The sequence below is a fragment of the Lissotriton vulgaris genome, chromosome 7, assembly GCF_964263255.1.
Source record: "Lissotriton vulgaris chromosome 7, aLisVul1.2, whole genome shotgun sequence".
Lineage (NCBI taxonomy): Eukaryota > Metazoa > Chordata > Amphibia > Caudata > Salamandridae > Lissotriton > Lissotriton vulgaris.
The window spans coordinates 1,730,204,816-1,730,232,722 of NC_141695.1; the positions used below are offsets into that span (position 1 = coordinate 1,730,204,816).

The window sequence follows — 27,907 nt, forward strand, 5'->3', positions numbered from 1 at the left end:
ATCTTGTACCCTTAGGCAGATCTTACCGATAGTAGGGAATTGGGAGTTTTCATCACTTCTGCGCATGTGGAGAAAACAGGTACCTGACAACATACCACCAGTGATACTGTTAGTAAAGAGAAATATCTTTCGGTTTACCTTGAGATAATTTTAGCTAATTTTAGCTTTCTAGATCCCTTTCCACATCCAGCAGTTTCCTCTAAAGACTTCCCAGAAAAAAAGAGTTGAGTCCATTGTGGCAGTACACTCCTATTAGCACTTGGTAAGCTTACCAATGATAAAGCATGCCACAAAAAAGCCAGTAAAAGAGAGAGAGAGAGAGAAAGAGACAGGGACTATCAAACATTTATTACTTGGCAACTCATTGTGTAGTTATCACTGTAAATTGTCACATTAATTGAAATATTGTATTAGAATGTGTGATGATGTTTCCTTTTTCCTCTAATTCTCCATTTCATGTTTGCAGTTAAGATAATTTCATGTCGATTGGCATCATGCCCAGTGCCCTGTCTGGTAGAAGCCAATTAACAGAACTCTTACTAAAGATCATGGATCTGGTTCACCTAGATGGTATGGTACGAGTATTAGCAAAAACAACTTCTGCTCAGGCAACCAATGTAAAATATTATGCCACAATATGCTAGGGTAGAGTTTATTGCCATTAATAACAGCAATCTAAGAAGTTCGTAAAAAAGGATTATTATAAATATTTAAATGGTAAAGCAAAATCTCCAATATGAAGCAGCAAAGCAAAGCAAACAAAAGTTTGATTCAAGTTCACCAAGTAGAAAGAGCAATTTTAATTAAAAAAATTATATTTATATAAAAGTATTTAGACAAGGAAAACTATTAACACTTAAAATAGTTAAACAGCAACAACAAAGATTCTTATTCTTGTTATTGTTATTAAATATGTATCTTATGTATTAATTTATACTGAAATAAACTTCACAAGCAAAAATAAATAAATTTATTACATTATTCAAAAATAATTATAAACAAAACTAAATAATTACCAATTTATAAGTTATTACAATTAATATAATAATCAACTAATATAAAATATTATGGATTTTAATTAAAATACTGCCCACTTTGATCCTCCAATAAACCCCACAACCCAAAATCAAAAATAAATTAAATCACTTAGAAAGGATTAAACATATGTAAAAAATACAAATGTATATATTACCATAATAAAAAAATCATTCAATATCAATTAATATACGTTTTACTTGAAATGTTACGCACTCAATTCCCGATTAAACCCCACCATGCAAAAATGAAATGAATGTCTAATTATAAACTAATTTAACATGTAAACATGTAACAATTTAAAACAATTATATAAAACAACATATTAACATTGATAATGTATACTTTAAAATTTTTAAACTCAATCCCAGAAAAAAACAACAGCTCAAATAAAATAAATGGAAACTTTCATTACTTTTAATTAATAACTAATAAAAACTAAGGTGCTCATTACGAGGAAGGGGGGACAAAGCTCGCCCGGCACGGGTCCCCAAAGCAATCTCCGCCGTCCTTTTCATCGCCGCCATGGAAAGTCCTTTTCGACAGCCCATGATCATATGGATGGCAGGCACCGCCACCATATTGTCTCCATTTTACACCCGATCGGCAATCCGCCCCGGGGAAAAGTGGCGGACGGTCTTTCTGTCCGGCGTGGTACCCCTCACCATGCTAATTTGATGGGGGGTAAATGGCGGATGGGGAGTTTTCGTGGGCGGATCGCCACCACCGGTCAGGTGGTGGCGATCCTCCCGTGATCAGAATGACCCCCTATGTTCACAATAAATTAAGGCATATTACAATACACTACAAAATTCTAATTTTTTTATAGTATAGTTGGACCGTTTTTTCTAGATACACATGTTCAAATCAGATAGGTAAGCAGCACCAATTAGGAACAACAACTTGAGAGCAGTGCAGAATGAAAAGCAGACTCACCTTGTTTAAAAAGATTATGAAGAGCTGCTTGACCCACTGATGAATCCCAGGCTCCTTCCATGGCACAGCACTAGTGATTTTGTGATTATGCAGAAGGTCTTTCAGGTGGAAACAAAGCATATATCTGTCAGTTCCACTGTGGCATGCAGTGTAACTATTGCTCTCACTCCCTTTGTAGAACGAGCTGTGACTCGGCAACTAGCGGATACTGTATTCATTGCCCCCCTTATGTTCTTGCCGTATGATCCTTGTTTGGATGACAAAAGGATTTTAAGAATTGCTCTGTATACCTGAAACATTTTGTCTTCTTGATGTAGAATATCAAGCGCCTCCTGTTCTCTAAAGAATGAAGGGATCTCCCGGCCATAGTGGAGGGTTTGGAAAGATAGACCTCAGAATAAGAGGTTGGTTAAAGTGAAAGTCCCTTTGAAGTTTTGGTATGTATGAACTTAGGATTTGATTGCAGGATACCATTCTCCTTATGGAGTCGGGGAAAGGAATCTTTGATGGCGTGTTATTCTCACTGTCCCCTCTGGCTGATGTGAGGGATAGAAAGAGGCCCCTTTTCATGAGATATATGGACTGTATTGAGTTTCCAATGATCGGCCGGTATTGACAATTGTCACTAGGTGGTGGTTGTTCCCTAATCTGGTGAGCAGCAGTAAGTGATGCAATATTTGATGCATATATAACTGAATTGGGTGTATTGGGTGTAGACATGCATCACACACCAACTTAAGAATATTTTTCACTTGGCTTTGTAAGCTCTGTACTCCAAGGAGCTCAAGATTGAGCATGCACCTGTTGGTAGCCTTCCCTCGAGGTGAGCAAACTCAACATTTTCAAGAACCATCCTTACATTTTTAATATTGTAATGGAAGACCTTACCCATGTAATGGACATAAGGCATGCATGTCTACCTCGAAGCAGGTGTAGGGATTCTGAACATAAAGAAGGTAAGTGAACATGACTAGTCCCAGCCACACTGGGACTGCTCATACTTAGCATTCATCCTTGAGATGAAGGGATACAGTGGAAACGTCCAGGCAAAAGTTAAGCACCATATCATGATAAAGGTAAATGTCTTCTTCTGGGTTTCCAGGTTCTGCAGGGATATAAGTACATTATTTGCTGGTGTAGGTGGCATAGAGATCCTGAGCAAGTCCAGCCAGTTGTTGCTGATCTCCAGTAGGTGCTCTGAATTTAAGGAGAAGCTATCTCACCTTGCTCAATTGCATAGTAGCTGACCTTCCGGTTACAACACTCTCCTGCTTCCTATCTTGTTCATTAAACATTGGTGTTGTTTTGGCAACAAGTATAAGAAAATAGAATTTTGAAACCTGGAGAGGAAAGGTCCCAGACGAAAAAGTTACTCTCCCCTTAGGATCAATAGTTCTAGTGGATTCAACTTATGAATATTCTCCCGGTGCAAGACTTGATTCTTGACAAGGTGTTCTTAAGCCTAACAAACAGGCTTCAGGAGCACCTTCATCTGCTCAGACGTGACATCCTGCTATATATGGTGCCGACTGGGATGCCAGAGTCAGTTTCCTGTTGTCTTTTCTAGGAATCACTTAAAGCTATGCAGAGTACAATTGAGAGAGCATGAACAGAAATTACAGGAGATGATAGATTACATGCATTTGGATCTTACTGGCCACTGTTCTAACTCACCAGTGGAGGAGAAGGAGCTAGGAGGAATCTTCAGGAATTCTATCAGAAATTCAGGGCCCGATTCACAGAACTAATTTAAGACAAAATCCTAAACTTACTACCATTTTGGTATTCACAGAAGGCACTTACTCATTTTGGTATTCACAGAAGGCACTTACTCATTTTGGTATTCACAGAAGGCACTTACTCATTGATGAGTAAGTGCCTTCTGTGAATAACAAAATGAGTAACTTACTCATTTTGAGTAACTTACTCATTTTGAGTAACTTACTCATTTTGGTATTCACAGAAGGCATTTACTCATTGATGAGTAAGTACCTTCTGTGAATACCAAAATGAGTAAGTGCCTTCTGTGAATACCAAAATGAGTAAGTGTCGGCTGTGAATACCAAAATGGTAGTAAGTTTAGAATTTTGTATTAAGTTAGTTCTGTGAATCGGGCCCATTGTTAAAAAAGGCAAGTACATTTTCCTTCAGATAGATCTTCAGGCAGATTTCTCACATTAAGAATAAATCTCATAGCAATAACCCCCGGTAGGTGGCACTGAATAGTGCTGATTAACCAAGCAATTCATGCAGCACAGCAACTGGCAAAATATTAGCCACTGTCTTTCTGAGCTGTGAGTCAATGATGTTTTGCAAAAGTATGTCAAGAGGACTAAATGGTCACCCCACAAATTTCAACTACAGTAACGCTTCTGGTGGAATCAGAAGAAGCAGTCATGCCCTTATGGAGTGAATAAGAATGCCAGAAGACGCTTTTGATCAGCAGAGGAAAACAATATCTTCAGTCAGAGGAAAACCCAGCAAGCGATAATTTGCTTGGCTATTAATGTGCCCTAGTTGGCTCGAATACAGCCCCCAAAGTGCTGGTCATCCACTCTGTTCTGCTGTGTGCTGTTAATATAGTACGTTTCTTCGCCCTTGGGGCCCAGTCTTTGCAGACCATCCTTCTCCACAGTGGGGTGATGAGGAGAACAAGTGGATAATTGAGATATAGACTGGCCAATATGGAAGGCAGGAATGACCTTACGAAGGAAGGGCAGATGCGAAGCACCAGTTTATCTGTGTAAAACACCATGAAAGCTGGCCAGACAGAAAAAGACTGCCATTTACCAATCCTAGGGGCCAGAGTTATTGCCACCAGGAATACAGTCTTTAACATCAGTGGACAAATCAGGCAGTTGAGTAATATTTTGAATGGAGCGGTCATTGGACAAGTCAACATCAAATTCAAATTTCAATGCAGAACAAAACATGGCATGGGAGAAAAAATACAGTAAACCTTTCAGAAAATGTGCCACCAAAGGTAACTTAACCGCATCGCTGCTGCGGTCATTTTTGCGCTGTGCGGCTGTTTTCGCAAAACCACGTTACATGACGAGCTCAGCTCGTCATCCGCACACGCCACCCGTGGCTGATGACAAGCTGAGCTCGTCATCAGCATCGAAGGGGTTAAACAGAGAGGGTTCATATGGTAGACAAATGAAATTATACAAGACTGCCTAATATCATCTACAGAGCCATCCACCAAATACTGCTGAGCTTGGATTAACACATGGCACATGACATCCAAAACATAAGCCTGGAAAAGGGTGAAGCCTTCTGACTCACAAAAAAGAAACAAGCTTTAACCAGAGCTCTTGTAAAAAGTTTTTATAGCCAGGTAATTCTTTACATGTGAAGCTGGACGGCCGGAGAATAGGGGTTGTGCTTGAGGACATGGCCAGCCCCTTGTGAAAGTAGGCCCTCAATGCTTGGAAGAGGAACAGGAAGAGGAGGAGGAATCCTGAGTTTTAACAGATAGGAGAACAAAATCATAAATATCCAAATATTGAGTGATCAGAATTATTTGTGTTAGCCCCTCCCATACCTTCTGCAGGGCTTTCAAAAGAAGTGGAATTGAGAGGAATGTATAAAGCAGGCGTTGTGACCAGCTGAATTCAAAGGCATCCCTCAGAGAACCATTAGGCAGGAACTCAAAGGCACAGAACTCAGGAAAATTCCTGTGCCAGGGTTGTGGGAAAGATATCCAGGTGTGTATAGCTCCATGAATAAGATCATGTCTATCAGCTCAGGGTAAGGTTACCAATTGCGGTTCTCTATGGAGAGGTGATTTGTTTTAATGCAGCATAAGTGCTAGTAATGCTAGACACGTAGCTTTGGTAGAAGAGTATTTATTCCAAGTTACATAGATACATGAATTACCCCACAATGAGCAGGAACCCTCATCACTTTAGCATTCTACGACATTACTAGGTATTCTGATAGACAAAACAGTCCCACACAAGACTGAGGTCATCAATTTGAGGAAGCTCACAATGTGGTTACCACTAGAAAGGTGATCCTCTGCAGTGGGCATCAGCACAGGCATTACGACTCCCAATACTAGGTCAAGAAGCCAACATGGCTTGTGAGTTGTGTATGGTGGATGATGGTTGTGGTAACTAAAGGACATCAATGGTGCTTCTGAAGATGAAGAGGGAAGAAAGCCCTGATGGCAAGGTGGGCAGCCCACAACTCCAACATTTTTCCATGGAGCTGCTGCTGCTCCTATGTGAACTAAAGACCCTGTGTTATCATGTCACCACTTTAGGCATCCCACTAAATCGAGAGTGGGTCTGCAATCACAGTAGACTATGACTGCAAGAACTTAATAGATAACCCAACAAGAGTGTTGGCAACCATCGATGCCCTCATTTGGCATCTGGAGTACGAGACGAACAGAATGCAAAAAACCATACAGCCTAATAGGTAAAGTACTTGCGGAACCAGGATCTAAACCCGATTTTGAAATCACATCCCGAATAGCTACAGACCTCCGTGTAGTTTGAAAAGCCTGCTTATGGTTTGTATCTAGCACTACACCAATGAAAGTCAACCTCTATGGGGGATGAGGTAGGACTTCTAGAAATTGAAGGCAAAGCCAAAGGTGTGCAGCAGTGTCATGAGATTTTCAAGATGTTTTGAGCTCTGTCACTAGCACAGGTAGTCTTGTGTTCACTAGCCTGTCGTCCAATTGTAGAAATACGTGAACTCTAGACCACCTGAGCAACGTTGCCATCAGGATTACCACTTTGGTGATCACTTGAATGGTAGTCTTCACACTTAATGGCTGAATCAAAAACAGAGAGTACTGATAACTCACTGTGAATCAAAGGTTACTCTTGTAAGCGTGACGGACTGTCAGTTAGAAGTAGGCAAACTGGAGTCCCAGGGACACCAGCCAATCTCTCGCACTTAGGGCCAACAGAATCTTGGGGCCGATTCACAGAACTAACTTAAGACAAAATCCTAAACTTACTACTTTTGATATTCACAGAAGTTAGGATTTTGTCTTAAGTTTGTCTTAAGACAGACTTGAGAAAAAATCCTAGCTTAAGTCTGTCTTAAGACAAACTTAAGACAAAATCCTAACTTCTGTGAATATCAAAAGTAGTAAGTTTAGGATTTTGTCTTAAGTTAGTTCTGTGAATCGGGCCCATCGATCTTAGGGGTAACATTTTGAAGTTGTTCTTTTGAATGAAGAGGTTTAAGAGACATAAGACAAGAATAGGTCTGAGGCCTCTATCCTTCTTGCGAAAAAACAAAAGGGAATAAAATCCCATGACACTCTTCTTCTTGAGTGCCACTCTATGGAAGCTTGTTCGGCATGGCAAGAACCTTGACCATGAAGATCAAGGCATAAGTAGAAGAAGCCTCTCTGACAGAAGTATTCTGGTCTACTGGAGAGGTCAGGAAGGGGAGGGGTTAACCCCTATGGATTAGCTGGAGCATACAATGATCTATCATTATCACCTCCTAATTGGCAGTTAAATGTGAAAACCTTCACCTGGAGCTGGCAGGAAAGGGGGTAGGGGAGCCAGAGAGTTTTTTCAGACAGCAGATTCTGAAGCTACAGCATTTAGAGATGTTGATATGTCCCAGGTCCAGCCCTGCTACAAAAGAACGAATGCAATTGCTGAGGGCGACTGTTGCTATAAGAACTGCTCTCTGGAAAAGCCACAGAAGTATCAATGTGATTGGTGGAACCGCATTGGCAGGGCTGTAAGGCCGAGCAAATTGTGGCACAACTGTTTTAAAATGTTCCAGGAAGGAGTGAGGAGTGAGGCTCTCCTCGAAAAGCAGCTCACCATCAAATAAAATGTAAATTAGGTGTGCTTGGACACCTACTGATAAGCCTGTGGAGTGCATACAGACATAACTGTGCAAAGCAAGTGCTCTGGCTATCGAGTGATACACAATATCTGCGTAGTTCAGTCTGCATTTCAAAATGTGCTTGGAAGTATCAAAGCCATCACTGAGCAGATCTGAGAACAGTTACTTCCTGTACTCAGGACAGGAGGTCTTTTTAAAGGGATCCTCACCAGGTAACACGTGGACATAACAGCCAAGAAGGCACCTGTTGTTGTCATTGCTCTCTCAACCAAAACTTTCCTACCCATAGAAATAATTTGTTTTCATTCACAGTCTGAAGGGTCTCTAGGTTAAGCATGTGGATCAATCTGGCATATGAGGCTTGACTTGCAGACTCTGCAGGGATCAACAACAATTTCTACCAGGAGGTCAGAACTCGCTCCAAGAGCGCCTCATTGACTAGGAGCAAGAGTTCTGCAACTGCCCAGGATGGCAGCTGGATTGCAGTCAGGAAGTCAGACTTTTTCTCAAAAGTGATCCAGGTCAAATTCCAATGTTTCATCTGCTTTTTTTGCCACAGATGTAAAAGAACAGCCATCTTCTCAAGGAGGCTTAGATGGATAAGGGATGTCTCCTTCGGAACATTTGTCAAGTCCACTAGGGTTTTGTAGGTCTAAGTATAAGCCAGAAGCCATATTATAAGCATGAAGGAAGTTTTCAGCTTCCAAAATATGATTTAGGTGAACCTTTGAGCCGTAGGACTGTGTTCCGCCAAGGAAACATTCTCATAATTATTTTTGCCACTTGGATAATGTCTGTTGATTTTGAAGACTGAAGTGAAACTGAAATTGCCCGAAAGTATAGTTCTGGTGATAATGTCATAGGTAGCAACAATGACACAAGGGTTGGTGCCATAATAGACAGCTTCTTCTTTGGAATTGCACCAAAATGGGAGCCTGTAGAAGACTGTAGAGGCATGGACCCTGGCTGCATCATCAGAGCAGCAGGAATCAGTAAGTTACACCAGGCGCCAGTTGGCGCCATAAATAAGGTAATGGGGACGGAGAGGTCATGGCCATCTGTTACTGCACGCATAGACCTTTGGCTAACAGATTCTTAATATTTGAATCCCCCACCCATCCATGGCAGCATCCGGTATTACAAATCTGAACTGCTCAGTCTGGAAGCTTAATCTGACTAAAAGGGCCTTCTCTGGGTCCACACTCAAGAGTTAATTTGGTATGTTCCATTACACAACCAGGTTTGACAGACTCTACTCCATCTATCAGGGAGATGGAGGACATTACCTCTGCCACCCTGATGCGCCACCATCTGACGAATTTAGAGATGGCTGAAACATTGAGGAGAAAACAGTGAGAATGACGGAAAAAAGAAGAACAAAGAACATGAGAAATAGAACAAAAAATTCAGAAACAATCTGTTGAAGAAGTTGGCAAGGTATATTTTTGAGCTCTATTTAATTTCTTTTCTCACCGAGATAGGGACCCTCTATCATGCAGAAGTTACTGAATGAATTAATGACAGCAGAGCCTGCAGCAGGCATGCAGAAACATGCTGTAGAAAGGCACTTGCAGAAAGTTAGCCTATCCGTGAGTACTTACCAGGTACTACCAGACCCATCGTGTTTCCCAAAGCCACTGAAGGAGCCATCATCATGCTTGAAGTTCAGTCCCTGTTGGTATCCTGCAGGAGAAAAGGATTATGTTTATGTTCAGACAATCCAAAAAGACTGGTGCCTGCCTCCCGACCTCAGGGTTGCATTGTTGTGTTAGTTTTTGCTATCAGAAGAAGCACAGGAGTCAATGTGACACTGAACATTGTACTGTGTGTTAATTGTAAGGATCAGCAAATTGTGCATCAGTACCACATGCAGACAGAGTACAGTATTTTAATGAGTCCTTTAGAAACCAAAAACAGGCCAACCAGTGGCACTGGTCACTCACATAAAGTATGGCATTGGCTTTTATCCTGGACAAGAAAGGCCAATAAGTTACTTACCTTTAGAAACTGAGGGGCAGATTTACAAGCGCTTGGACGCCTCCGGGCAACAATTCGCGCTATATAAATCTCCAAGTTTACAAGTTTACAAGTTTACTAGCCCCTTGCGCCGCTTTTGCGCCGCTGTTGCGTCAGTTTTGTGACGCTGCGGCAGCGCAAAAGATGCGCCATGGTGCAGGCTATTTACAACGTGACGCATCTCCCAGATTCGTCATGTTGTAAAGCCCTGCGCCAGAAGAGGCGTACCATCGCAGGGGGAGGCGTTCGGGTGCAGGAACGCCTCCCAAAAGTGGCTGAGTGAAATCTACAAGATTTCACTCAGTCACTTTTGGGCCCATGCTGCGTCAAAACCCTCGCCTGCTTGAAACATGCGTAGGGATTGACGCAGCATTGTGCACATACGGCCCCCCTGATCATTGCTAAAGCTGCGCTACGCTTGCGATGCAACTCCAGCAATGCGCCGCTTTTACGGCACAGATGCGTGACGCATCTGTGCCGTTTTTGCCCCATCGTGCACCCCATTGTAAATGCAGCGCATCAAAGGTGGCGGAGCTGCGGCGCACAATTACTGGCGCATCCCTGCCGATATGCAGGGATGCGCCAGTAATTGTAAATCTGCCCCTCTGTTTCTAGGAAGTACTATATATCTTCAAGCAGATTCTTCACCATATGAATCTCGATGGATGCCAGACAATGGATACTTTTCTGGGAACTGGAGCTCTCCGGGGTCTCTAGGTGGTTCCATGTACCTATTGTCATAGCTCCACCTGCCCCAGAGTTGAAAACATCGCCATATATACAGCACTCCCTGGTGTCAGTTCATTTACTTTTTTGAACCCAAGTACGATTACGGAGAGGGACTACTCAAACTAGTTGACAGTAGATTATTTTATATATAGCATCAATCAGTTAGACACTGTGAAATCCTATAGAGACAAACACTACCAGAGAAGAGGGAAGAAGGAAGGGCAGTGGGGAATGTGCTTCAAGACATAGGGCCTCATTTAGAGTTTAGTCGAGAGAGACTGTCTGATCTGCTGCATTGCAAGTGCATTATATAATATGGCATTTATAATTCAGCAGACAGGATACCCGTTATGTTTGTGACAGAGTATCCCATCCTCTAAATCAGGCCCATTCTCCCCACCAGAAATATAGTTAGAGAAGGAACGCAACTTATTTAACTGATAGATACATCTTCCCACAGAGTCCAAACCTTATGAAAGAGTCCCAAAGCAGTGCCCACTGGTAGGAGGGACTGGGTTGTGTTGATTTAACCAGAAAAGAATGCAGAAAATTCTAGCAAAGAAGGCATCATTCTGCCGCACACCTTTGCCTCCAGGCAATAATGCTTGGCACAGATGTGTGAAAAAGACCATGTGGCCACCCACTAAATACCATATACAAAAACAGTGATAAATAAAATGCTTGAAATAATCTCAGCCACTGGTAATCCTTCCGGTAGCATCCCAGTCTATCGTTAATTTGCACTCCATGCCACCTCAGCTTGAACGTAACCATATGCAAATCAGACTTGACCTTGCGCCAATGGAAAGAGTCCAGCTCGAACTGCTAGGCCTGGATTCCCTAAACCAAAAAACAAACAACCCCAAACCGGTCTTGGCTCTATTAGTGTGCATCAATGAGGTATAGCTTGGTTCGAGTGTCACATTGTGAACAGGATCCATGTCTGGGCATACCAATCTCACTTAAGGTGACACACCCAGCAAATATCAGCCACTGGAAGATCCTCGGGTCAAATCAGTAGAATGCGCCATGTCCCTCCAGGAATGTGCAAAACTACTAGCAACTGGGGGGCATATGTATGAAACACATTTTTTGTCTCAAATGCTGCGAATAGCAAAAAAACAACGTTTGCGACAAAAAAGTCACAAAACGTGATGTATGAGCAAAACCGCATCACAATATTAAGGAATCGCAAAATTTGCGATTCCTTAATTTTGCATAAGCATTTAAGGAATTGCAAATTGTGATTCCTTAAATGCTATGTAACAAGCACCAAAGTTGTGTGATTTCTCCTTAAGAAATCGCAAATTACCACCAACTTCAAGTTGGTGGTAATTGCGATTTCTTTCAAAAATTCACTTTTTGGCATTTTTCAAGGTGCCATATGCGCACACATGCTCATTTCAGGGGTGCATCAGGGTGTCCTTATGACACCCTGGCACCCTTGAAATTATTCTCAATTTGCGATTCTCAAATTGTGAATTACAATTGAGAATGACTTTCCATTCATTCCTATTGGCCTCTTGGCCTATAGGAATGAATAGGAAGGTATACCTTAATTGCGATTTCGCAATTTGCTAATCACAATTAAGGAATACTACGAAATCGCCCAAAAATTGCGAATTTTTAAATACATCCCGTTTTGCAATTCTCAAATAGAGATTCTCAAAAAATCGCTATTTGAAAATCGCAAAAATGGATTTTCATACATATGCCCCTGGGTCTTTCTTTTCTAAAGACGAACAGATCTTAATGCAGACTGACCCAATGGGACATGGTACACTTGGTTACTGCTTAACCCTTCTTCGCCCAATGGAAATCTGGTCATCCACTCAATCCGGTCTGTAAAAGGAAACAGCCTGCTTAGATTCCAACCAAGGACATCTGAAAAGCAGATTCCTTCTTTGGAAATTATGAAAAGGCAGATATCCAAGACCAAAAAAGCTATGGAAAAACACGGTGAATGGAGACTAGACCAAATGAGTTTGCAGTTTATATAAGATATGGGTTAAAGTAATCATCTTCATTAATGTGGTTTCCAGAATAAAGGGCCATATGTATCATTGAAATTCGCATTCGCAAAGGCCGAAATTCGCCGAATTTCGGCCTTTGCGAATGCAAATTCTCAATATGGTATGTATGAAGCAAATGTGGTTCAAAATAAGGAATCGCACAATTTGCGATTCCTTATTTTGCGATTGCATGTAAGGAATCGCACAATGTGCGATTCCTTAAATGCAATGTATCATGCAAAAAAATATTGCTAATTGTCCCTAAGGAATCGCAAATTACCACCAACTTCAAGTTGGTGGTAAGTTGCGAATTCCTTTCAAAAAGCAATTTTTGTAAAAACAAAAGGTGCCATGTGACGCTCATACATGCCCTTAGGGCATGTATGTGCGCCATATGTGCACACATGTCATTTTCAGGGGTGCAGCAGGGTGTCCTTTGGACACCCCTGCACCCTTGCGAATATTCTCAAATTGCGATTAGCAAATTGCTAATCGCAAATTTCCCCTTCATTCCTATGGGCCTCCTGGCCCATAGGAATGAATGGGAAATTATTCCTTAATTGCGATTAGCAATTTGCTAATCGCAATTAAGGAATCTTAATAAATCGCAAAAAAGAAGCTGATTTCTACATACATACCATTTTGCGATTCTCAAATAGCGATTTGCAAAAAATCGCTATTTGAGAATCGCAAAATGCTATTTTGATACATATCGCCCAAAAAGACAACTGCAACTGCTGAGCATCTGTACAAATGAAGATACCATATGAAAGGTCAGAACCCAATTAATTATCCACTGTGAAACAATGAAAGACGTGGCTTAAAAGATTTGCAAATAAACATTTAAGTATTGGGGCACCTGGAGTGGCCTGAACAAAGAAGGTTGACAGGAAGACACAAAAAGACAGACATTGCAGTTAAATGCCATTTGATTGTAGAAACCATCAACGCCTGCTGGGTGTGGGAGAATAGAAAACACTGAACATTGGAGAGGCAAAACATGAAGGGGTCTAAACATTTATCCTGGCACCAAGAGTTACAATTGTTTAAGCACCCAGCTTAAACTGACTTGCTGGCTGGTCCAAGCAGCGAAAATTACATACGCCACCTCCAAATGAAGAAAAACGCGAATTAGCACTGCACAATCTAAATCACCCTCAAGAAAAGCAGAATCAGAAGAAGCACATAAAGCAGGAGATTACGATGTCTCCAGGAAAGGCTCCAAACGAGATTCAAATTCTGCAAATCCGATTCGGAACCCATGTTTCCGACCGAATCGGTCACCTTTCCTGACGACCGATTACGATGCAAGGAACCCGTCCGAGCTGTCTGAATCGGTTCTGAACTGGATTAAGCAGTCCAAGTCATTCGGAGCCGGATCGTACAGCTCAATGGAGACGGTTTCCGAACGAGTGAGTACGATGACGATTCGGACAGCCGTACCGACTTGGTTTGGCCGAGACAAAACAGCTGTGGGAATCGGACTTTGGAGGCCCATTGTATGCACCTCTTCATCCCGGGCCCTCAGAATCGGTCCTGTGGGGGTCCCCCCTTTCCACACATGCACAGTGTGGCAGGCACCTTGGGGTACAAGCCACAGGGTGCAAGTTTTTCCCCCAACCATTCCTTTTTAGGTCGAAGCCTGCGTTGCAGCGCATGCGCTGCTGCAGGCAAGAGTTCTTGTAAACAAGAAGGGGCATGAAACCACGCCCCTTCTGCCATTGGCCGGCCTCGCGAAATGGAGGCCTGCCATTGGACAATGCCCCTGTTTTGATGATTTGTCTGCTATACTCCCTCCTTTTCAGGACTCCGTGACCTGACTTCTGGTGTCGCAAGCCGATTTCCAGAAACGTTGCTATGGCAACCAGGAGGCAGGTCTCGGAGTCCTGGAGAGGAGGGATTCAGTAGCTATTTACGCCCCCTTTTTTTTTTTTGTGCATGTGTTTGTCTGTCATTGTTTCCTCGTCTTTTCAGCAGCACACGCAGCAGTTTGCAGCTCAGGGCAGACAATCGCGCCTTTTATTTATCTTATGGCAAAACGTAATTATTTCCCAGCACATCAAGGCACACTGGTGGGGGGACAGACCCACATGCCAATTCAAATTGGCCTCGGCAGGGAAAATGTTCTTCGGAGCAGTGAGAGCAATAACGCTGGGCCTGTGCACCAAATAGCTTTTAATTTGGGGATTAAGCAAATCGGGCTATTACGGAAGCGTGGTGGGGGGGGCGGAGGAGGCAGCGCTTTGGTGCAACGACGTGAGGTGGTGGGTTTAATTTGCTTGTTCTATGTTCACAGCGTCGTGTCACTGGTCCATTAGACATAGAAGGGGACAACTTTATTCGTGAGCCTGGCTGGAGCTCCCAGTTCCTCTGTTCTCCGTGTACAGCCTCGTTGTGTCAGTCCGGCAGCGCGCCCGGGAATGCCAGGCTCTTGCTTTGCGGGATGTATTAGAACACACTGGCCTCGCCGAGATGGATACTGTTGGAGTCTGGCAGGAAGCGGCTCTAAAGCAGGCCGAAGTAGCGGCTCAGTGGCTGCGGGAGCTGCTGGACCTCGGGTTACTTCACAGTGAGCTAGGGCTTAACCTGGGACTGGAACCTGCATACTTCCCTTCCTGGGCGCTTCTGCTGGTCACCGTGCTGCTGCTCAGGCTGATATTCTTTGTCGCGCCTGCGCAAGCAGGAGGAAGAGCCGGGCCAGCCCGACTGAAGATGTCAGCGGCGTCAGCAAAGTCTCAGCGGGGTCCAGGAGCACTAAGAGCGAGGAGGCCAGGAAGAAGAGCAAGAGAAAGGGCCCCGAGAAGAGTACGGTGAGGGTTTAAGACAAAGTAGCTTTGGTACACTTATTTAATAGAGCCTCCTTTTCAGGAGTATTCAGCATTTATTTTTGGTACAGATATGGCTAGTTTTGAGTGTAAAATGTATGCTTGTAGTGCAGTATATTTCAATGGGACTTTGAAGGGAAGAGCCAGTTAAACGTCGCAGGGCCCCAATTGCAAGTGTAAATGGGAGATGTATCTCTGCAGTAGTACTCTTGCTTTGGAGGTGATGATATACGGGGGCAGTTTGGTCCTGCCTTATTGGTATAATGGGTCTCGGGTAGTTTGGGGCTACCTTATCGGTGTGATGGATCTAGTAAAGTAGTCCTAAGCATTTGAAAGTGTTAAAAGCTGATTTTGGGTGGGTGAGTGGCAAGGCATACAAGCAAGTGGCTTTTTTCAATCAAAGCAAATGGAATTTGTTCTCCAGTTTGTTCATTTGCTTCCAAAGATCCACCATTTTACAGTTATTTTGGGTGACAGTGAACATATTTGACCACGCATAGGACAAGGCCAGTGTTCAGTAAATCTCTGCATGTTAGCGAGTGGTACGGCTGCTTTCAGGGGAGGAGGTTCATAGTGGAATTCTAAACAGTTCATAGAAATCCAATCCGACCGGTGTCAGGATGCATGCCCTCTTTAAATGCGCACCAGGTCATAGGTGTTTGAAAATATAGCTGTACCCATCCCTAAACAACCCCCCTCGTCCCTCTTTATTATGCCCTAGTTGTGATGCGCACGTGTTTGATTCAGAAATTAGGTATGGGTTAGTTAGCGAGCATGTGAAGGATTCCTGCGGTCCTGAGTGTGGCAATGGGGTTCTTCCACTTTCAGGCCTTCATCAGTTCGTCTTCCTTTAGGATTCCATACCAAGATAGGTAACTTTGATGTAGTCCTCACCAGTGTGCAGTCAACATTATAGTATTTCAGCATCTGTGGTCCTGTCAGGATTTGTTTCTGTTTTTAATTAAACAAATTTTGGGGTATTTTTACCTTTCAATTTGAGATACCGTCGTTCTACTTAAATTTAGGTGAACGAGCCAACAAAGTAGCACAGAACCGAATCATCGCCTACCTTGGCTCTAAGAGCATAGGCCGTCGTGTCAGCTAAAGCATTTCAATAACAAGAGATCCCCATGCTCCGGTCAAAAGTGAAAGCGGAATATGCTTGTTTTTATTGAAATGCTTTGGCTGAAACGACCAAATTAGGGTGGTAGAAACTGTATGTAGCACTGAGTCTTTAAAAAATAAACAGGCATGCTTTTATTTTAATATGGAGTCAGAATTGATACTGGTGGATGTCTGTATATTGTAAAGTATCTGTGAAGCATGTGGGTGGGTGAGATTGAAAGAGCTCCTGAGAACAGCAGGTATGGGGAGAGGCTATGCTGTTATCATACTTTATGCAATGTTTTTAACACCCCTTCAGCCCCCTTCCTTGCCCTCCCGTCACCCGTGGACTTCTGCTGGCACAAATCAACAAAACCATCATCCCCGTGCAAATGAACAATCATTAAAAATGCAATAGGTCTTGCCTTTCATTAAGTTCAAGCCATTTGCTTTGCCATACAATACCATTAGCAAAGCAAATGGCTTTAACTTAATCAAAGGCGAGACCTATTGCATTTTCAATGCTTGTTTTAATGGTAGCCAGTGTTCAGTCCGACCGAACCGAGTTCGTAAACATACTGACACATTGTAATCGATCGGTGGGACTCCACGAATACGATTCATACTGAAAACATTCCAGAACCTTGTCATTCAGAATGCTTTCCTGACGAGATCGTAATTGCCCGCCAAGTATGAAAGGGGAGATGTTCAGGGTGGATAGAGGAGGTATTAAGGGAAGACTAGGGGGAGGATTAGGCAGGGATATTCAACCATCCACAAAAGTATAAACTTAATTTTATTCCAGACTACACTTTTATAGGTATTACAATCAATCCAAACCCCAAACATGTGTAAATGTATTTAAGCTCGGAGCTGCAGTAAGTCCAGCACCATCAATGTCCAGGAAAAAGTTCTGCATCACCCTCTAGTAGAAATTAATGAAGATGATGGCTTCAAATTAAACCACATTGAAAATAAAGTTAAAATACATTAATGTATTTAAAACTTTTAGAAAATATACAAATGTATTTAGTGTTAAAAAAATAAAGCTGAAATTATAAATCAATATTTTATTAAACACACCTTAATAACCGTTCCTCAATTTGAAATAGAATGTAACTTTAAAAAAAATACTGTAAATGAATTATTAATTCTGTGCCTAAAGTTTTGGTAATTTTTAATGCATGATAAACAAATATACTCATTTTACTTGAAGTGTTTTTTTAATATCAATCTTTAATAAATCATTTTAATTCAATATACTCAAATTATTTCTCTTCTAAAATGTATAAAATGACTTCACATTGCCATTTAACTTCCTAATATTTTTTTTTCAATTTTAATGATCTTTACCAGTAATTTACCACGGTTGCACGATGGTTCAATGAATGTAAATACATTGTTGGCCTTTGGCATGCATTTTTTACCTCACATGTTTTTACCGCGAATATGCATTTACAACGCATGCCAATACCACACATTGTTTTTAGATTTTAAAACAATGTATTTGTCGGGGTAGATCCCCCACATCCCCCCAACATACCTTAAATGAGTGGTATTGGCATGTGTTGTAAATGCATATTTGCTGTAAAAATATGAATGCTAAAAATGCCTGGTAAAGGCACAACGAGGCAAAAACTGCATTGTAAAGGCTGTTTCCCCTTTACCATAGTGAGATCTCCAACTGCAGAGGTCTCAAAATACAGTTGTAAAGCCATTACTAGTAGTAACTTTACTAACGCATATGACGTTTTTACTGACTACTCCACGTGTTTCAGGGGGTGAGGATTTCCAGATCTACACTTTTCAGTAAATTTACGTTTGTAGATAGTGAATAGCAAAAAGTAGTAAAATAACTACAAAGTCTAGGAGAAACTTACTCATGTAGATTTATTCATGTGTAAGTTTACCTTTGAGAAGTTTAACTTGGGTTCTAAGATCTCCACTTCATACCGAAGGCATCCGACAGGCAACTACAAGGCGAAAAGGAAAGGGTGCAGCGCAGAGGGCACAACCTGAGCAAAGAAACTTCCCTGACGCCGGTACCACTTCCACATGAGGCAAAACTAAAAACACAGTGGGCCCAATTTGCAAAAGTAATCTGAGACAAAATCCTAACTTTATGACTTTCGGTATTCACAAAATGCATTTAGGAGTAGTAAAGTTAGGATTCCTAACTTTACTAATCCTAAACTGATACAAATGCCTTTTGTGAATACCAAAAGCTGTAAAGTTGGGATTTTGTCTCAGAGTACTTTTGTCAATCGGCCCCCTATTTTTCCCTACACCTATAGTACCATGAGAATACACGCTGCCATTTAGCCCAAAAGAAGGAGAACTTTAAGGACTCAAATGGGCAATGGTCTTAAGAAGTATCAGGATCCTCTGAGGAATGCGAGCCTTCCTGCAGGCCATATCTATGATAAAGTAATTTGGAGCCAGGTGTGACATCTATTGACTGCAAAAGAACCTGAGGTGATGGAGCTTGGCCATGGCGTATGACAGGTTGTCTGAATTTAACTGGGGAACCTACCTTCCCAAGCCTGTCATCCATTCAATGAAATATGGTGACCCTCAGTTTCTCAAGGGAAGCTGCCACTAAAGCCAGCACTTTGGTGTAAACCCATTGTGTGATTTTGAGATCAAAAGGAAGCCTCCTGAATTGATAGTTATAAGAACCCACCGTGAGGCTTGGATAATAGCTGTGGCTGGAAGGATGGAGGTGATATAAAAGAATCCAGGTGACCTATATTCATCTTACAATGAGGTGCATTCAAGGTCCATAGAAGTTAGAACTTGACCTAGGGACAGCATCTTGAACTGAAGGCAAAATTAATTACATTTTCAGAATACTCAAATTCAGAATGGGATAAGGCCCTGTCTTTTCTGGGAACCATAAAGGTTATCTAAATGCCACACGCTCTCCTCCATGGACCCTATTTCAATGGTCTCTTTGTGTAACAAGGCCCATCCTCTATTTCAAAGCTGGAGGCACATCCCAAAGAACAATTTCTGATACCTGGTGGATGTTCAGGTGCACTAGTCACAAAGGGGAAGGTATACATATTGCAAATTCAATTAAGCATCAAGCAGGCTGTGGTGATGTCCTCTAAAGTGAGAGACTCTCCCCTGACTAAAAGTTTCAGGATAATTGAGGATAAGTTAGAATAGCTTTAAAATAGGCGAGTCAGCAAAAGGGTAAAGAACTGGATTAGTTGCTGCTGAACTTTACTTTTGATCACCCCTTCTACCAGGAAGACTCGGAGCTTAACCCCTTCGATGCTGATGACGAGCTCAGCTCGTCATCAGCCACGGGGGGCGTGTGCGGATGACGAGCTGAACTCGTCATCTTACGCGGCTTTTAGAAAAAAGCCGCGTAGGGGAAAAATAACCGCTGCAGCGATGCGGTTAAAAAGTCATTAAGTTGAGGGAACTGCTGGTGAAACTGTTGTGGTGGAGAGGCAAGGTCTAAGGAGCATACCAAAGAGTGACTATTTGAAAACCTTGAACTCTTGATCACCTCTTCAAGTAAAAGGAGCCAAATAAGTTATGCTAAATCTGTGCCAGGTAAGACAGTTTTCTTTGCCAGGAATACCAGGAGCTTATAAAGTCACAAAATTGAGGGAATTGTTGGTGAATCTTTTTTGCTGGAGAGACAAGTTCTAGGGAGCATACCAAAGACTGGCTATTTTGAAAGCTCTCCAAGGAGCAGTCTCTTTATTCCAAACAGTGTCTCTCCATCAAAGGGAATATCCATCAATTCTGTCTGGAAACTTCTGGAAAATCCTTTGAATGAATCCAGGCAAGCCTGAAAGATGTTTCTGCCTCTGCCATAGAACATGCCTTAACGTCAGCCAAGTGTAAATCCACATTTCATAATTTGTTTGATAGCATCAAGATCATACCTACAAAGTTTAGAGAAAAAACTGGCACATGCATCAAGCTATAAAACGGTCGCTAAATTTGGGAATCGCTAAATTTTACCGTTTGCGATTGCAAAATAGCCTGCTGCCATGCAATGTTTTCACTAAAATAAAGAGTCGCAATTTGAATCTGCGAATAAATCAGTGAATCCTTAATTGTGCCCTCAAATAGTGAATCGCATTTAACAATTTGCAAATAAATGCATGAAAATTCGCAATTTGCGATTTTCACGAATTTTGCAAAATTGGGAGTGGAAATTAAGAAGGACCACAACCAGGTGGTAAAAATCAGTGCAAATCAGATCCAGCTGAAAGTCAACAGAAACCTACTTAACCACACACAGATTGAGCCTGCACATTTCACAATGGCTGGGATTCACCTGATGGCGAGGAGGATGAGGTCCCAGGCTGCAGCACACTGAAGGAGGAGAATACAGGAGCGCATTTTTAGAGTCCGGATTACTTTGCTAGGACAGACAGAAGATGAGATATACGACAAGTATAGGCTCAATGCAGCAATGATCCATGATTTAATCAATGAATCGGATCCCATTCTGCAGCGACAGACACGTAGGACCAATGCCATACCCACACATGTGCAGGTCCTATGTTGCCTGCACCTACTGCCGTCAGGGGGTCATAGCAGTAGCAGGAGGTGTGTCACAAAGCACACTTTCAAGAATCTTCAAAGCATTCCTTGATGCAATGATGTCCCGGATCAATTCACACATTAGCTTCCCCACAACCGCACATGACCTCACCCAGACTAAACAGGAATTTTACCAGATAGCTCGCTTCCCACAAGTCATAGGTTGCATTGATTGCACCCATATGGGAATATGTCCCCCTGCAGGAAATGAGTACATATATAGGAATATAAAATGATTTAATTCCCTTAACATACAGGTGGTATGCAATAGCAAAAACATAATTACTGACATTGGGGCGCAATACCCAGGGAGTGCACATGATTCCTATATATTTCGCCAGAGTGGCATTTACACTCGTCTTGTCAGGGGTGAATTTGGAGAGGGACATCTGCTTGGTAAACATGTGTTATTAATGCTCACAGACATTGTACGTATGCAAATATACTACTGCCACTGACCCTTTGCTCACTTCCACATAGGTGACAGTGCACATGCCTTGCTTAACTTCCTCATGACGCCGTACCTCAATCCTACAACTGCCAACGAACAGTGGTATAATGCTGCGCATATATCAATCAGGAACATCATAGAGCGCACGTTTGGGCTGCTGAAGAGCCTCTTCAGACGCTTACATAAAACCAGTGGGGCCTTACAATACAACCCTGAAAAATGCTGCAAGATAGTAGAAGCATGCGCCATCCTACACAATATTGCCACAAGGGGAGGCATAGCAATAGAGGTGTCTGAAAGTGACTCAGAGGACGACAACCAGCAAAGGCCACCCCGCCAGCAGCACATGGGGCAAGCGCAGCAGAAGGGCGCAGGAGACGCATGGAAATTACACACAACTATTTCTGAGGTGAGTAATGATGAGACAGAATACGGATATTGCTGGCAAAGTATGTTTATCTGGAAAACAAAATACTTTTTTGTGTAGAAGCACACATCTTATGTGCCCAGTAGCACAGGAATAGCAATTATGTACATGAATGTCTTTAACTTAAAGCATGACGTATAAGTCAGTCAAAACTGTTGACGCCGTCAATGTTTACCGCACCATATCTGTATGTCAGTGTACACTGCAGTCTATCGCTTCCTCCCACGCACACCCAGACGCCTTTCAGATGCTGCATCTTCACCCCTCATGTTGACTTTGGAGGGAGTACTGGTGAATGTCTTGCGCCTTCCTGCAGTGGTCACAGGCATAGACAGACTGCTCATGCTTGAGGCCTCCTCACTACCCTCTTCCAGCGTGACGTTGTTTGACTCATTTGTGGCAGCATGCATCATTTCCACTGCATTCATCACCTGGCCCAGTGCCTTTGCCACATACCTACACCAATGGGACATATCAGTTTGCATGGTCACAGACCAGTGTGCCAGCAGTGCAGTGGTTGTGGCCAGCCTATTGTTGGACTTTGCATACACGTCCAAGCCCAAGCCCTGCATCAGTTGGCGATGGTGACACATGCCCCTCCTGCACCATCCTCGTCAGTTCTTTCATGCAATCCGTTAGTAATGCAATGTTCAATGCCATCTTTCCTACTTGTGCCTGCACTAAACGTGTGTTTTTTGCCTGCAGGCGCTGCACCCGGAGCATCTGTCCCTCAAGACCACCCCAGACAGCATTAGCTTGGTCCTCCAGCTGTGGGATCATTGGCCTCACTCTACGCCGCCGGCTTCGGATAGGGATACTGCGGACTTGTGTTTGTGGAGTTGGCGTGGGTGTCTAGTGCACCTGGATGGCCACTGGTGTTCCGTGCTCTTCGTCCTCAGAGTCCATTGTCACCAGTGGTGGGACAATTGCCCTGCGGGTGGTAGGGGCAGTGAGGGATTTTGTGGCATCATAGGTGTGTCTGTTGCATCTACTGTGCTATTGTCCTGTGTGTCGAGGAAGTCACTGTCTTCTGCATCTTCACGTTCTGCATCTGTGAGGTCAAACAGTGCAGAACAGCCTTAATTTCTTATAGTGATGTAATGGGACAGAAATTATGATTTCATTATGAATAAAGATGTTTAAGTTACACTGATCTTGAGTTTGTTTATTTCTATTTGTGTGTTTGCCATAGTACATGATTGGCCTGCCTACATCTCCCATGATGCACTTTGATTTGTAATCATAATGTGTACTGGATTATCATTAGGGACACTTGTGCTGTACTGGGCTGATGTAACACATTTAGGGGCAGATTTACAATAACTGGCGCATTCCCAGGAATGCGCCAGTTATGGTGCGCCGCAGCTCCGCCACCCATGGTGCGCTACATTTACAATGCGGCGCACAATGGGGCAAAAACGGCACAGATGCATGATGCATCTGTGCCGTAAAGGCAGCGCATTGCTGGAGTTGCGTCGCAAGCGCGACGCAGCTCCAGCAAGGCTCGGGGGTGCCCTATCTGCACAATGCTGCGTCAAGCCTTACGCCTGCTTCAAGGAGGTGCAGGGTTTTGAAGCAGCATTGGCCTAAAAGTGACTGAGTGAAATCTTGTAGATTTCACTCAGCCACTTTTAGGAGGCGTTCCTGCGCAGGAATGCCCCCCCCCTGTGCCGGAACGCCTCCTTATGGGGCAGGGCTTTACAACGTGACGCATCTCCCAGATGCGTCACGTTGTAAATACCCAGCACCATGGCCCATCTTTTGCGCCGCCGCTGCGTCACAAAAGTGACGCAACGGCGGCGTAAAAGAGGCGCAAGGGGCTTGTAAATCTGCCCCTTTAAGTTTATGACAATGGTCACATGCATGCATCTTACCTTGTGATGTGTGTGCAGCGCCAGATGTGTCTAGCTGCATAACCCCAACAACAGCTTCAGGCTGGAGTGTCGACTCCACCATGTCCTCCATGGGTATGTTGGCAGTCTGTGTTGATGTTCCCCCTCCAGTCTTCCTGGCTTCCTTAAGCCGGTCGGCAATGCGTTCCTTTGCACGATTGCGAAAGTTGTACCATCTTTTCTTTAAGTCATCGATGGTACGGTATATGACCCCAACAGCGTTCACTTTATTTTGGATCCTTATCCATATCTTCCTTTTTTCCTGCTCTGCCACTTTTAATGATGATTTCCCAAACAGCTTGTCATGCTGTTTACAACAACCTCAATGAGTGTTTCTATCTCCTTTTCTGAGAACTTATTTTTTCTCTTCCTGGCAGTTTGGCTGTTCTCCCCTGTTGCTGTCTCCATTTTGAGAAATGCTCAGGTGTCCCAAATCAAAGTCTCACTCCTGTTCACCTCCTGCTGTCAGCTCCCTCCTCTAACTGTGACTGTGCACTGAATGATGCTTGGACTGCTTACTTCCTGGTAGTCATCAAGATGCATGATATCTGCGATGCATGATATCTGCGATGCATGATATCTGCGATGCAGCGATTTGCGAACTCGCAAATAGTGACCTCGCAAATAGCAAAATCGCAAAAAGTGATCTTGCAAATTGAGCTCTCGCTAATTGCGATTGCGATTTATAGCGATTCGCAGTAAATTCGGTATTTTTTTATTAGATCGATTTTTCCGATTCCTTATTTGCGATTCCTTATTTCTCACAAATAAAGAATCGCAAATTTTGACGTTGATGCATGTGCCTGCAAGTCCCTAAGAGATTCCGAAATATGGCTACTGGTAGCTATTTCTGCCGTTTCCCACACGACATGGGCATATATTGCTCAAGTCAATAAATTTGGAATATGGTAAGGGCAGATGAGGTTATTAGTGATCATGTCATCTCACTCCATGCACTAAAACACCATTGTGGGCGTATCTAGGGTATTCTACCCCAAGGTGGGGAAATGCACTGCTTTGGGGGCTCCTTATGAGCCTGGGTGAAGAACAACTTAAGCATTCTCCTCCATCATCGCCTTCAAGTGAATGGGGACAAAGGAATCACATGTAAAGGGACTGTAATCCCAGTGCCTATGAATTAGGATTGAACAAGCACCTCTGTTCACTTCAATGATGAGAGAGTTCAAATACAATAGGGGTGACATTTGACCAACTCTGTTTAACAAGTGTAGTTGGATATTCAAAATATAACAAATATTCAGGAAACAGTAAGGAGAAGTCTGGACTTGCGCCTGTAAGGCACGGAAAAATAACTAGTTATTGATTATTATTATTTGCTTACAACACACTTTTAAATGTTTTCACTTGAAAAACAAACTTCCACCGTAGTAATTTGTTTTTGTAAACTAATGGCCCAAACACGATGCAGTTTTTTTCTGATAAAGTGAGGTGTACATTTTTAATTTTTACTGTTCCCTTCTGCCAAGAAATTTTTGGTCCTGAGGTGCTGATGGACAGTAAAAAAAACAAGCCATCTGACCACCTAGTCTTAATAGGCCGGTCAGTCAGTAGGCTTACAACAGCTGGCCTATAACACCATGGGTCGTTGGATGGAAGTTTATGCGGAAAGAGTAAATTTAACTGTGTCGGTGTAAACGTGGTGGTTCACCGGACTCCAAATTGGCCAGACGGACCATAAATTTGGCAGGCAGGGTACTCAGCCACCCTGGCGGTTCAGTTTTCACAACCCTGGAGAAGTAAATGTTTGGGGTCCACCCATCATACCTCCTATCAGCCACAACTCAGCTTCAGTCCTCCCACATCGTGAGACACAACTGCTCGATCTAAGAAAGGAAGATCCCATGTGCCAGGTCAACTGGAGCACATTAGACTTCCAAGGCCCTCAGAGGATTGTCTCTGGCAAATATGAACCATTCAAGCATCCTCTTTAGCAGGGTGAAATTGTTCCACCATCTTGCTGGCCAATCCATCTCCAATGCAGCGTATAGACCTCCACGGAGCTCGCAGAAGTGCCCTGGGAGAGCACCATCTTCTCCGCAGTCCAAAAACCATGTTTCAGTCACTTAATTCACCCACTACAGAGAGTTGCAGTTCAAAGAACAGAGCAGCACTGGAGATCAAATTGGTCATCAAAGGAATGGGAGTTTCTGAATAAGATTGACCCAGAGACACCTGTCATCTTCGGAGTCCCCAAAATGCACAAAGACATAAATGATCCTCTATTATGCCCTATCAAATCTTCCATCAACTCCAGTACTGAACCACTCTCCAAATATGTGAATGCTTCCTTATGCCCTTTGACTAAATAGAATGAGTCTAAAAAAAAAAAATATCAGTATTACATCTGGAGATCGACCAGATCAATTCATTTTGAATGTTTGGATGTAGTGCTGCATAATAACCTTTTTGAATTTAATGACATCTTGTATCAGCGGATCAAAGGGACCAGCATGGGGGCTTCATATGCGAATACTAACGAAGACACATCTTCGATGAAATAGCACCCTATTTTGAGAACGAACAGTGTTGGCATCGATTTATAGGCAACATATTCTTTGTATGGACTGGTGAGGAAAATGACCTCTTGAATTTCATCTCATGATTAAATCTTAGTGATGTAAATTTAAAATTTACAGCAAATTACAGCAAAGAAAATGTTGAATTCCTAGACGTATGGATCATAGGCCAAGATGATGTGCTGCAAGTGAGTATTTTTAAAAAGCCAACTGTGAAAAACACCAGCCTAGAACATCATAGCTTCCATCAAAACTGTCAGAAAGATAGTATTCCCTTTGGTGAATTTTTAAGGATCCAGCGTAACTGCACCAATATTAAGGAATGCGTCACACATGGAGCTCAACTGCGCAACAGACTCATAGCTAGAGGTTACCCTCAACGCTTGGTGAGACAAGCCTTTAAACAAGCAAAATTTTGCAATAGAGATGCCCTTTTACAGGGTCATACCCGACAGAAACAAGACAGGCTAGTATGCGTTGTGAACCATTCCAATATCAATTTCGAAATAAAAAAATTCCTTAAATAGAAGGGGAAATTTCTTAACATCAATTCTGAGGATGAACAACTGCAGAAACCCATTCTTGCCTACCAGAGAAATGCTAATCTTAAGGACAAGTTAGTCCACAGCAGGATAACAACAACTAAGGTCATCATTGATCTTCCCCTTATCAGAAGAAACCATAGGTGCGGGACATGCCATGCCTGCCAAATCAGCCATAACAACAACAGAGTGGGAATATGGAAGAAGAATAGGACAACTGCATGACATGACAAATTAGAGAAGCACCAATGTGGCTATTCTTATCCTTTACCCCTTTGGCCTAGGATTTGTGGGTGAAACCGGGAGAGAATTTCGTATTCGTTTTTCAGAACATAAATCAGCTATTAAAGCAACCAAACTCCAAGCAACTTTGGTTCGACATTGTTGCAAAACTAAACATACTGGAGATGAACTGAAATGAGTCATCCTAGAAAAAGTACAACCCAGGCTTGGGCGACCTACTGAGAAAGTTCACAAAGAAAGAGAGACTTTGGGGATCTTCTCTCTCAATACAGTGCAAGAAGGTGTGAATGAGGAAATTGTATGGAATGTAACATAAGCTGACATATGGCTTTGGGTGGCACTCCCACACACAACATAGCAATCCTTTTCTGGAAATTGCCTAAACCTCTGAGCATCTTGCACATACGTGGTCTACGACAGGCATTGCATGCCTGTTGGGGTAATTATTTACCCGAGGGGTTCTAATCTATTTTATTTGGCCATAATCCCTGCTCTAGCTTTTTAATTTAGCAACCCCGGATTAAATTTTACATATCTTTCACGCACTTTCTTACACCCTCTTTTAGGGACCCACATGCACCCTCCTGCATTTCCACAAAAAGATCTCAGCTAAAGTGACCCTTCGGGGGTCCCGGTTGATCTGTATAAATCTAACCCCACTCTCTGGTGCCCACTCCTGACCCAGGTGTTTAATGCTTCAGTCCTGGAGAATACCCCCCCTACTTGGAGTGAATCCCTAATTCTACCCATTTAT

At 42.8% G+C, this 27,907-nt stretch overlaps 1 protein-coding gene across 1 annotated transcript in view; it reads right to left on the reverse strand.

Moving 5' to 3' along the window:
- LOC147706481 (alpha-2-macroglobulin-like protein 1) overlaps positions 1-27,907 on the reverse strand; it is a 690,635-nt gene that overhangs the window by 233,404 nt on the left and 429,324 nt on the right. Inside the window, exon 15 of the mRNA XM_086929617.1 lies at positions 9,405-9,486. Coding sequence (XP_086785743.1) covers positions 9,405-9,486 — 82 coding nt within the window. The remainder of the gene's footprint in view (positions 1-9,404; positions 9,487-27,907) is intronic.